This window comes from Folsomia candida, unplaced genomic scaffold (assembly GCF_002217175.1).
Source record: "Folsomia candida strain VU population unplaced genomic scaffold, ASM221717v1 Fcan01_Sc008, whole genome shotgun sequence".
In the NCBI taxonomy this organism is placed as follows: domain Eukaryota; kingdom Metazoa; phylum Arthropoda; class Collembola; order Entomobryomorpha; family Isotomidae; genus Folsomia; species Folsomia candida.
The window spans coordinates 5,214,239-5,227,343 of NW_019091200.1; the positions used below are offsets into that span (position 1 = coordinate 5,214,239).

General features: G+C 34.9%; 1 protein-coding gene across 3 annotated transcripts in view; it reads right to left on the reverse strand.

Moving 5' to 3' along the window:
- LOC110853674 (multiple PDZ domain protein) overlaps positions 1-13,105 on the reverse strand; it is a 92,718-nt gene that overhangs the window by 54,555 nt on the left and 25,058 nt on the right. For 2 of the 3 annotated variants that reach the window (XM_035854513.1, XM_035854515.1), the window contains exons 6-15: positions 7,912-7,970; positions 7,738-7,783; positions 7,583-7,653; positions 7,417-7,517; positions 6,522-7,095; positions 5,302-5,393; positions 3,458-3,577; positions 2,794-2,883; positions 1,653-1,837; positions 1,113-1,304 (exon numbers count right to left, since the gene is read on the reverse strand). In XM_035854513.1, the coding sequence (XP_035710406.1) occupies positions 1,113-1,304; positions 1,653-1,837; positions 2,794-2,883; positions 3,458-3,577; positions 5,302-5,393; positions 6,522-7,095; positions 7,417-7,517; positions 7,583-7,653; positions 7,738-7,783; positions 7,912-7,970 (1,530 nt within the window). The remainder of the gene's footprint in view (positions 1-1,112; positions 1,305-1,652; positions 1,838-2,793; positions 2,884-3,457; positions 3,578-5,301; positions 5,394-6,521; positions 7,096-7,416; positions 7,518-7,582; positions 7,654-7,737; positions 7,784-7,911; positions 7,971-13,105) is intronic. The other variant, XM_035854514.1, reaches the window with a different exon arrangement.

Here is a 13,105-nt window from a genome sequence, read left to right on the forward strand (position 1 = left end):
TGGATAATGGATTTGCTATCTCCAGAGTATGAATATGTCGGCGTGTATGGCGGGTATACAATATTGCTTGACCCGTTTGAAGCCGCCCAAAACCATATCATTACTCTGCAATGCACCGACCGGTAGATATTATTAACATATTACCAAAACTTAGTAATTTATCCTTGCATATTTTATAGACATTTGAAGAATGCCGGATTTGTTGCCGACACTACTAACGCTTTTTGCCTTCACGTTGGCCCAGCAAATAACAAATTTTCGAGAAAGGCATATGCTAGAGAACAGCTAGGAGCCATATGCACTTTTCACCGTACCAGTAGGAATCCTTTGACACAGAGAGAGATGGACGATATAAATAACTCCATAATTGATCACTTAAATGGTCTGCCCCCTGTGACTCTATTTGGAATGAATATGATGGGATTTTGGCAAGGAAATCGAAAGGTATTTATAATACATGATACCGTAACCCTTTTATACATTTAAAGACGAAATTATCATCCATTTATCCTCAGTTCCAACAATACATTGCGCAGCAACCCATCGATATGACATTGGAGAATTATGAACGGCTAACTAAACTTGTGTTGGACACATTGAAAGATGGAGCCTGGATTGCTGCTCAAGAAGAGGAGGATGACGGACGAGACTCAAGTGACGAGTCTGAGGATTAAATGTAAAACAAATAAATTTTAACACAAATTTTTGTACTAATTATATCATATTGTGTTTCCAGGCTTTTACCCTAGCAGAACTACTAATTTTTTTAATTTGACGTCTTTGTTTAATCTCCAATTTTATTTACAATTTTACTTTTTTACACTACTTTGTTCACCGCGTGGGCCGACCACTTTCGTCTACAGGGGTGAATGTTTCAAACGCAATGTAGTCCGATCACCTTTCTTTGGTAGGGGTGGTTTCAAAAACAATACCAAAACCAACGGCCTTTTTGAAGGCCACCATAATTTTTGGGAGTCAACTGAAGCCGGGTCCGGCGGTAATAGTTCAATTTTCCTCAAACGAGGTTCGCCACCCAACTCCCGGGTAACGCTAAGCGCTTCGGTTATACAAATTATTTACAATTTCAATGAAATTTCAATGAAAACGGTCACCTAATATAATGATGAGGTCGGACCTCGCGGCCATCTTCGACGTCTACGGTACCCTCGAGAGAGATCCCAAGACCTCCGCCTTCTTTTGCCTTTGATAACTGCGATACAACAATTTCTGCGGTGGGGCCCACAATTTTAGACCACTTCGCTATCACTGCAGCTTCAACGGTTGGGTAGATTTCGCCATCGTACCTAAAAAATGAGGGTTATTAGGTGGCTGTTACACGCTAAGGAAAAGTAAAGCTTCATAAACTGCATAAATAAGAAACATTGAAGACCCAAGTTAGAAATTTTGCAATTTCACAAAGTAATTTTGGGTAAAATGTTTGTACTCAAAATTGTAAACTTTGTACGAAAGCTTACGAAATTTTGCAAAACTTTACAAATTTTGCTTGGTTTATAAAGGTATCTGACCCATATCAAGTTTTTGTAAGAAAATTTTATAACACGATGTATTTCTCTAAATTTAATTTTTACCCAGAGTAAATTATGAAAAATTTATACAGTTACAAAATGTGACATAAATTTGTACGGACTTACTTGGTGTCAATCAACATTTCCAGATCTTCCAGATCCATGTCGACATTTCTCTTATCATTATTTATCCCAGATGGCCCTCCACTTCCCATTAAGTCGTCATCTTCTTCGTCATCCTCCTCCTCGTCGTCTTCGTCCTCTTCACCAATTCCACCACCAGAGGCGAGAATGTCTTCGCCCTCGCCGTCCTGAAATTGGGGTCAAATTTAAAATTTAGTTGGAAATTAACCCAACAAAAAATATGTAAGGGGTTTCTATTCAAGTGAAAAAATGTATTGGCTTGACGCCACCCAAATTTTTGGATGCAAATAGTTCTTCTATGAATTAATTTAGGTAAATTTTCATTGAACTCGCAAATAATTTTTACAGAACCATAAAATAGATCTTCTCTTTGAGATTAATAATACTATAATTATGTCAATTCGAAATACTAGTCATTTACATGTTTCTTAATCGCGTAGAAAAAAGTATGATTTGAGAATTACGCAAATTTGAGTATTGATTATTGTCTTTTTAATATAAAAGTATCTGCTAAAGAAAATCTGTAATTTTTTTTAGTAATCAGGAAAAATGAGTAACGTTGCAAGGAAGGTGACGAACCAAATAATTAAATTAGAATTAAATCTAGTTGAATTTTTAGAAATATCATTGAATTTTCCGTCGATTTGTATGATTTAACTTCCACAAAAAATAAATTTCCATACATATTATTATGTAAGTAAGACACAGGTACATAACAAATATCCTTGTGTTTTCATTCTTTCAAATTAACGGTGTAATAAAAATAGCTTTGGAAAGCTACCAATATTTTATCACAAGAATTCAAATAAAATGAAATTTAGGGTGAGTAATTTAAGAGAAAAAACGATGCACGTCTCAAGTGCACTTTTTTTTACTACCACAATCAACTTACCAATCATAGTCAATAGTATTTAATTAACTTTAATTAACAAATTACCCAGAAAATTAAAATTCATAGGTGGATTAGATTATTAAAAGGAACGTGAGTGAATAAAGTAAAATAAAGAAAAGAAAAGTGGATAGTTAGTTAGTTGATTAGTAAGTTTAATTAGTATCGACTAATTAATTGGTGGGGTGAGAGTGAAAGTGAGTGAAAGTGGGTGAAAGTTACAAGTTTACGTACAGAGTCGACCGGAACTTGAGGTAAAGACAAAGCCGAGACGGATGAAGGTGTTGGTGGCTTGTGCTCCGAGTGACTTATCGCCGATTGTAACTATTTTTTATCAAACAGTACAAAGAACAAATACAGGAATGTAGTTTACATTTTGCCTTTTTGAAAATTAAAATTTTGGAAATCGGACAAGGACAATAATCAAATTTTAACAGAGAACAACAAAAATAAAAAATGACTTTTCACAAAAATTAAATAAATTTTAACTACAATTTTTATGTACTGGACGAAACATCGCAAATGGTATAAAATGCTGAGCTAAAAGTGGTTAAGAAGTGAGATCAAGTGGAAATAAAAGAGTTAGTGTAAATTAAAACTAAAGTACTTGTGTTAAAGCACAATGACGAAAATAAAATTTGGCAAATGTTTAAATAAAATTTATATGAAATTAGGTACAGCGGATTTCTTAAAGTAATTTTTGTAAGAAAAGCGAGTATTTTATGGCAAAAAAGTACAATCACAATCACGGCACAATCAATCATATCACGCATTACAGAATTAAAGCGAGGTGGTGATTACGTAAATAAATAATTTTCGAAATAAAATCCAGGGTTAAGAAATTTTAAAGGGTGCTTGCAAAAAATTTTAAAATAAATACGATTTCAAGTTGACGCACCTGTTCATATTTCGAGCCGTGATGATACCTTTCCAACTTGAGGATGACGACGGGACCGGTTTTTCGGAGTACTTCGACCGCTTGGTGATTCGTGAAACCTTGCAGAGATTGGCCGTCGACCTGGGAAAATTTGAAAATTTTTATATAAAATATTGCATGATAGCATGTTAGATAGCTTCTTGGAAGTTTAGTGGATACGTAAATAACAATAATTTAATGTTATCATTAAGCTGTACAGATTTGCCACCGAACATGAAATACAATTGTCTTTGTTATCTACTGGAACTGGCAATGTTCGTAATTTACATGGGTAAGAAGTTGGTGCTGGTACATTAAATATCACTTTGCGTGGATGGATACCACGTTTGTCACCGGACGATAACAATAATCAAACCGTGTATTTGCCGCATTTAGGAATACGTTCCAAAGTCCCTAAGTAAGTTACTATACGAGTAACGATAAGTTATCGTTGTAGCGGAAATTATTGTTACGCTCCGTGGAAAATCGGTATGGCCTTGTAGCACGTCACATTTTAAGAGTTGTCGACGTCGAAGATAAGTTAAGCTAAAAAAACGAAGGATTTTTCCCCTTTATTTTGTTCCTTTGTTTCGAGACAATTAAGAGAATTTACGACAATTCGAAACACTTTCTTTGTCTACTTTCCCTCTGATCCTTGTTGGTTTAGCGTTTTTTCTTCTCTTTCTCTTCTGCTCGAGTAGCTTTACTGTGAAGGACCTTGCATAAAGAATGTGGTGTAAATTTGAAATTGGTTTCCGGGATGATTAAAATAAGTAACTTGGTATCGATTAAGTAGTTATCATAATTAATAATAAAAAAAGATAAGTATTAGTGGCCACCTGAAATGACTAAAACCGATGCCTTGAGGAAATCGGGAATGTAAACTGCTGGTAAATTGGAAAATTATGGTTCTTAACAAGTTAAATCTTTGAATTTTCCAAATACTACAAAGCTGAAATTTCAGTAAAATATTCTAGTCGGACAAATTTTTCTTAGAAATGAGCGGATTTCCCGATGGGAAAATTAAAGCAGTTAATTCATTCATTTGTTATTTGTTTTGACATTTAAGGTATGCATGCATTCAGTCACGTATACCATAGTTTTTAAGACCATTAGTTCCAGTCATTTAAGACCACCATTAATTACCATCCATAAAAAATACGTGCCATCCTTTATGCACGACTATCATTCAATGTGCTCTTTAATGCTGCATTTCTTTCCCCCCAAAAAAAGCAGAAAACAAACAAGAACAAGACCTCAAGACCGAGCAAAATAAAGGAGAAAGGACAGATTTTTTTATTCTCGTTCTTTTCTCTTATTTGGATTAGAATTGTGTTTGATTTGGCCGTATTTTTTCCATTCTTTTCCTTCTTCCCATTGTTTTTTTTACTGGACTACTTTTTCCCCATACTTTTTTAAGGAGCTGGATCGACTTGGAGTGAAAGTGATGGTTTTTCTCGGTCCAAGTGAGAAGAAAAGAACAAAAAAGAAGTTGTGTAATTGTGCTTGGAAATGATAATTGGGTTTTAGGATTAAATATAATCCAGTGTATTTTATACGCGAAACTTATGCATTGTATTTGAGAAATTCTGTAAAAAGGCTTTTTTGGTGCTGAAATTTTGAAAAAAAATTTTATACCGAAATTTGGAAGATTATTTAAAAATTAAATTTCAGTGTATTTTATACGGGAAAATGGAAACTTATGCATTAGAATTTGTGGAATTCTGGAAAACAGGATTTTTGGTACCGAAATTTTGTAGATTTTTTTTATACCAAATTTTTTTACAATTTTTTACAATTTTTCAAAATTATTTCATTTTTCTTACCTCAACGATGCGATCATTAATTGAAATCTTTCCCGACACATCAGCCGCACTTCCTTCGCTAATACTTTTGACAAATATTCCCGAAAGTTCTTCTAAAAAATTGAACAAAAATATAAATACTTTTAGTACACAAAAAAATAAATTCAAATTTAGATGAATTATTCATTCACTTTTCTTTATATTTAAAAAATATGCATGATTTAATTTGAGGAAATAATAACAAAAATTGACGTTTTTTGATCGAAAATTTCCCAATCCTAACTTTCCCTTTAACAACTTTGACTCGTTCGCAAACAAACAATCTCTCCTCGTCTGGCGTACTTTCCTTGATTTGCATATTATATCAAACTTTCTGCAACTTTCTCCGGCCGGGGAGAAAGCAAAAAAGAGCGTTTCGATTAGCTTAGTTAGTCGTCTAACTGGAAGAGATGAGTCGAATGAGCTACTGGAGTTAAAAAGAGTTAAAAAGAAGATCGAATCCAATCCAATGAACAAATAGACTTTTCTTTTCCTTCTTTCTCTCCAAATTTGTTTGTCTTCTTTTTCTCAGGGAAAAAACTTTTCCTTTCAACCAGTGTTCTACACGGAGGAAGTGAAATAAATGGTAGAAAGTGGGTGAAATTTTGCATGCTTTCTCCCAATGAAGAGGAAAATGACATGAAATATAAATATCGTACGGTTAGAGGAAAAAATAGAATTTCTCAAAATTAGCAAAAAAAAATCGCACGTTTTGGCTTTTATCTTGAACAAAAAAACACCAATATTATTTCAGAATCTTTATGCACACAAAATTTCACAAATTTTAAGCCATCATACACGAAAATCGTTGAAAGAAGCAGAAAAAACACTCATTCTATACTAAAAACAAAGTTTATCTATTTTTTATAGAATTAAAAATATGAATTTTTGAAATTTGGATAGAATTAAAAATATGAATTTTTGAAATTTGGAGAGATTAAAAGTCAAAAAGGTTTATTTTGATATGTTTCTTATTAATTGTACTTGAAAGATCAAAAATGAGTATTGCAACTGTTTTATGGCGCTAGACATTTTCCTAACGAAACCCTACTAACCTGTCAGTCCCGAAAATATAAAGGGGATCCGACATCCACCCACTTTCTTTAACCGAATACACAGAAAATTGGATGTAACAAGAACAACAACTTTCTCTCTCGGTAAGACGAAAAAAAAGTACAAATCAATTCCGTCCATCCACCCACCTTTTTCGCACACGTAACCCGCGATAGTTATGCCCAACCCGTGTGAATCCTTTTTCAACTCTACTTCCACCAATTCCACTTCCGGCAAGGAGTCGAACGTACTGGAAGCCGCCATTCCGAGCAAATCGTCTCCAATTGTGCCCTTAAATTGGCCAGATTCCGACCCCGCCAAGGACCCTCCTTCCAAATGGTTCCCATATCCGTTCGCTTGTAAAAGATGACGCTCCAGTTCTTCCGGATCACCTAAAATTCGTGTCGGCACGATCGGCGCGGATGAAGTGAACGCATCCGGTGACGTGGGTTCGATCGGGCGGGCGACGACGAGCCGGACGCAGGACCCGCATTGTCGCAGGACTGCGGCGACCTGTTCTGACCCCATGCCGAGCAAGTTGACCTCACCGATTTGGAGGATGTGGTCACCACTTTGGAGTCGGCCATCGCGATCGGCCACCCCTCCGGGAAGGATCGTCTTCACCACGACGCCGGTCGAACGGCCCCCGATAATTCCGAAACCAAGGCCAGTGCCGTCATTGATTAGCTCGATTACTTCGACTTGTGCCCATTCCGTGTTCAACTGGGGACAAAAGAGTTAAGATTTTAATTGGAATTTCGAAATGCAGGAAATTAAATAATTGCAATTTTTTGTGAAAATTAGTTTCAAATTTTAGCAAGATTCTTGTGGAATAGTGAAAATTGTTTAGAATAATGTCAGAATTTTTGGAACTAATGGAAATTAGTTTGCAAATATAGACTAAAATTGCGCATTTCAAGAAAAAATTTGGAATAACGTGTATGTGATAAGATGGCGGAATATATTGTGCATCATTTATCAAAATTTTTGCAAAATTTGAAACTTTCTGTGCATTTTTACATAAATTGCATAAATTTTACTAACCACCATGTCGGTGCCTTTGGTAGAGTCGTCAGTGGGAGGAGGAGAGGAGGGACGCTCCCCGCCCAAGAAGGGGGGTTGCTGTCCCGCCCCAAGGATATCTCCTGGATAAATAAAAAACAAGATAAATGAGTCTGATATTGATTAGATAAGTGGTTATCTAACTCACCAAGAAGAAGAGGGTCAGCAGTTGTAAGGAGTGAATCTGAAGTTCTGGCTACAACGATCTCAACTTCTCCCCTGTTAACAGAAAAGACACAATTTTTTAGTTCATAAAAGTGACAATTTATAATCTTTTTCAAAATATTGACCCAAAACTGGTACCTGGCTTGCTGTAGAATCCCAATCGCTTGTTGGTGTGTAATTGCTGCTGCAAAGTCAGAAATAAGATTTATTAGATTTATTTGTCGGATAAGAGTAAGGAAAAAGGGGCAGTTTGAGAATTTAGAAATTTATCTACAAGTTTATCATGTAAATATTACAAAATTTGCAACTTACAGTCCAGTGGTTGCCCATCAATCGCCAAAATTTGGTCGCCTTCCGCCAGTCTTCCATCTCTACAAATTAGAAAAAAATATCAAATTAATTCAATGTACTTATTCTTCAAATTTCTAAAAATGTTCAGTACATAAAACTAAGTACTCCTGTTTTTTTGGCTATAAAATCTCGCGGTAAAAAGGTTTCCACCTGGCCCACACAGTTCGCACCCACTTCCATTCAAAACCCTATGTCTAAAGTTTTAAGTTGCCATAAGCTTTGAATGGAATTTGGTGCGAACTGTATGGGGCAGGTGGAAACCTTTTTACCGCGAGATTTTACAGCAAATAAAATAAGAGTATTTACAAATTTATAGTCAGAATTTATAATTTTATCTTTACACCTCCGTTAAATAGATATTTCCCTACCAGCACAACCTATGCGGTTCCGGTACGTATTGCCAGTGCCGATTTTGTGCCGATGTGCCCCATTTCTCGGTACCGATTGTATACTGATTTCGTGCAGGTACAGAGAAATCGGTACCTTACCGGCACACTTTTGGTACATTGGAACCGTACACATAGTACCGATACCATTTTTGTACAGTTTTTCAGGTACAGTCCCAGTACCCAAAATTTGTTCCTAAACTGCACCGGTAAGGTACCGATTTCCCTGTACCAGCACGAAATCGGTATACAATCGTACCGAGAAATGGGGCACATCGGTACAAAATCAGCACTGGCAATGTGCTAGTAGGGTTATATCTTTATTGGCAAATTTTTCCTAAATTTTTCTAAATACTTTTTTTTCTGTATAATTTCGACGCCAAAAGAAAATCCAGAACTGCGTAATTATATCTAATAATCATTTAAAAAATCAGGTAATTTCCCTGCATAGCCGTAATTTATGTATTTCGAAACGTGTTTGGTTCCCATAAGCAAATCCAATCTTCCAGAGAGTCAAATACCCGTGAGAATTATGTAATCTTCTCCATCCGTAGCGCATATCTCCCTCTCCACGTGTAATTCTCTCTCCCTGGAGATGATGGGATTACAATACCAAAGTATCTGCGAGAGACGCAATGACGTCCATGATTCGCAAGCTTTGATTCGATCATCTCACAGAAATGTAAATCACATTGAGTTTCATGTACAAAAGTTGATACGAAAATCCACCCAGATTCGGAGAAAGCTTACTGGATAATTTACAAAGGTGGAGAGAAAACATGTGTGCACATTTCAGAAATTTACATGGGGGATTTTGTGGTTAGTTTGATTTCCAAATTTTCCAAATATTAGGTAACGCGCAATAAAACGGAGAATGAGCACTGTAACTTTTACGATGGTCAAGTCGTAAATTTTTGAAAAGCTGGAGAAATGAAAAAATGTGGAATTTTTTTATTTTATTTTAAAAAATTCGGAAATTTTCTGCTTTCATTTCGCATTAAAATTTATTCACTCATTCCCTTAAATAAATTCATCGCCTTCAGGTAATTTTTTTTACAGTTACATATTTTATTTCGTTCCCCATCTAGTTTTCAAATTTTTATTCGCATAATAAAAAATATTACGCATTTCTCCATCTTTTCTTAAAAATTAAGTTATCAAATCTTATCCTGCAATAATTTAGAGTGCTTTCCGTACCGGGAATAAGGAAATTAAATTGGGACTCCATTTAGCAGATAGCAGAAATCGAAATCCTTGTTTTCTTCACGTCGTCGCATCGCATAATAATTAAATCAGCCCCGGAGCACAAAATTAGTCTGGTTTTGAGCAGAAAATTGTACAATATGCACGCTGAAGCTTGAATAAACATGAAGCAGAGAGAGAGAGAATGTTTCCAAAACTAATGTTTCCGAATGGAGATCAAATCCTGAAATTTGTGAGAGATCAAAGCAAACACAAAGTATAATAATAAATCTGTTCATTTCACATTTCATTTCATTCGTTTGGAAATATTATTCGTTAGGAAAATTCATATTTGTTTAGTTGGGAAAGAAAAGCCATGAAATTTCACGGGCTGGCCGGCATGCCAGGGAATAAATCCAAATAACTGGGCACAACTGGATGAGTGATAAGGAATTTTGGATAGATGGGAGACGGCCAAATATAAATATTACTAGATAACTGCCGAGGATGTGAATCTGTTGGAAGAAATAGTGGAAATTCAATTCCGAAGAAAAATAGAAGGAAAGGAAAGGATGAGAAGAACAAGGTAGAATTTAAATTCGCTAAGTTCGGCCAGGATTTGGATTCGGAGAATGATTTTCTCCTACTTTCTCTTGCGGTCTGAATTTGGAAGGAGACAGGGTTGCGTATTTGGAACAGTCAATACAGTTCTCAGAAAAGATATTTTGTTCTGGAAGGATTTTGTGAGGAATCAATTCCTATTTGTTTTTGAAAATGGGTAGGATTGCCATATTTGCAAAGATTACTGTGAAATTCAGGTTACAAAGTCTCGTGTATATTTCTAAAACACAGATCTCTAAATTATAAAAGTTTGTAAAATTATTTTACAAAATTTGCTCAGTTTGTTGCAAATCCCGAGTTCTCAGCATCATCTTTCATAAAAAACGTATTTAAATGAAAAAATAAGTTCTGAAAGAAACGAATGTAAAAAAACATTCAATTTTCCTGGATAATTGTATGATTATTACGACGAAATTTAAACACATACATTGTAACATTAAAGATTGTGCTTATTAGATGCCTCCACACTCGGCGAACGGCGAACAAAAAATCTATCTCGTTGTGAACCCTGATTTTGTGGTGAATTGAATTCATCGCTTGTGGGGAGAAGGAATTTGGAATTTAATCAAGTTAATGTATCCCCATCCTCAACGGAGCGAAACAGTCCGTCCGTCAGCCAGCCAGTCATTTCAGTCAGTCATCTTGTGCAATTATAGTAATTTGCATATTTATTTGTGTACTGTTGAAATAAAATTGGGAGAGGAAGAGTAGAAATACGTGCCCTGTTTATTCAAATAGTTTTGCACAGACGGAGAAGTGCGCAAATTTAGAGGTAAGTATGATCAAATAGTGAAACTTGAGTAAAGTTGAAGTTTCGAAATTTCGAATTACTTCGAATTACATAGTTCCAAAAAAATCAGGAACCATAAACAAGATGATCTTCAATAATGTATAATTCAAAAGTTTAAGTATGCACAATTTAGTAACAATTTTTTTTGATATTCCATAAGATATATTTGCACAATTGGTAGTAAATTATTATGCAATTATTATGACGATTTAGAAGGATTATGTAGATGACCTAAAGAAGTTTTCAATATTATACGTATTCACATTTATAATACATAAGCATATAAATTTTTTTGAAATTTTGTTAAACAAGTTTAACGTCAATAATTTTTTTTAGATGAAAAAGGTCAACAATTTTTAAACTTTAGATAAAGTTTGCATGAAACGGGAATGCGCATCTGTATAAAATTCTCCTATTTTTGGAATAATTCCGCCTAAAAGCTCGTATACAACAAATTGATCTCTATTCAATAACTAGGTTCATTAAAAAGGAATAAATATCGGAAAATCTTATTTATACACTTATTTTGAGGAGAGGCACGTTTCCCAATTTATTTATTGAGCTACAGCCCTTTTCACTCGGCAACCTTATGTCTCTCTTTTTTTCAGAATATGTCGTAACAAGGAAGCCTTTCTTTCTTGGTGAGAAGAAAGTTGAGGAAAGTTTTTTGTCCCATTCGACGAGGACGACGACGACTTTCTCTTTTATAGACTTTCACCTTTTCAACGACATAATAATAATAAGTCACTTATTCGTAGAGTTGGGAAAGTTTTTCTTCAGAAACTTGTTACTTTTGGAGTGTACAGGACCTCATTATTGGTGCAGAAGGAAGACGTATGTCTTGTCAGCATAATTTCTGTACGTGTGCGGGTCGATGTGTTTATTAAGGAATGTGGAGATTTTGAAATCTCAGGTTTCGAAATTTGGAATTTATGAACTTCAATAATTTGATGTATTTGATCAGGAAATTCATACTTTGTGTGACTGAAATTCACAAATTTTATTATAGACCTACGTGAAAATCTTATTTTATAAATTGTGGGATTTTTGTCACTCCTTTCATTAATTTATGGCTTCTTTAACACGATTTATTGTGATTACGTAACACACAAGGACAACTAAATAAGGGATGTATGGATGGCTACATGGTATATGGCGTAATAAATCACACAGATCACATCACACTAAGAAATAACAGATCAAAGAAATCACATTTGCTACCCTGGCTTTTCTATTGGATAAAGAAAAAACAAGAAAAATTGGAACGATGGCGTACATACAAGTGTGAAGAAATGGTCAGATTCTTCCCAAATTCGGACGCTTCAGTGCACTCTAAATAATTTGGTGGTAACAATCTATTACCGGGAACTAGTTACAAAAGAACGTATAGATTTTTTTAGTGCATACTGAATTTTGTCCGCCAACTATCCAACTTAGGTAACAGTTGCTAACCGCGAATTTCAAATTTATTACAAATCACTTTTAACTGAATTCAAGTAAAGTTTGTCGAAATTTTTGATTTTTACGAGTTAGAAAACCCTTTTTTCTTATTTTTTAAACTAAAATTCCTCCTATATCATCTCACCTTAAAATCCTAACATGCCCTAACGTTTACCCCCGAATTATTAAGAGTGTATCTCCCTGACAGAGAGAAAGTGCTCCCATTCCATTCCCCGTCACTACTCAATTTGGGGCGGAAATGAGGGTGAAGAAAGTAACGGAAGGAACCCGAGTCCTATTCAGTTCATGAAACAAAGACAGAAAGAGAAAGTTTTTTTCCCCTCTTTCTGTCTTCAACTTGTGTAATAAACGGGAAAAATTAGATGGGATGATGATGAACTGGGTGTCAAAATTGTATTTATTTTCTGGACACGTACATACTTACATATCTTGTTAGGATTTGATTTAAATTCAGAGAGGGGAATGTATTAAAGGAAACAAGGAGAAAGAAAAACCCAATCTAAAAAAAATATGGGAGTGCCGTTGTTTCCAGGATTGTAAATATTTATTTCTTTGGGGAAGGGTTGAATTTTAGTGTGCTAGAAATGTAGGAAATGTAATAATATGGATTTCAAGAAAGGAATTCAAGGCACGCACGAAATGTATCAAATTAATTGCAGATTGATTTTGAGGTCAAGAATTGCACAGCATGTGATTAAAAGTAGAAAATAATGAG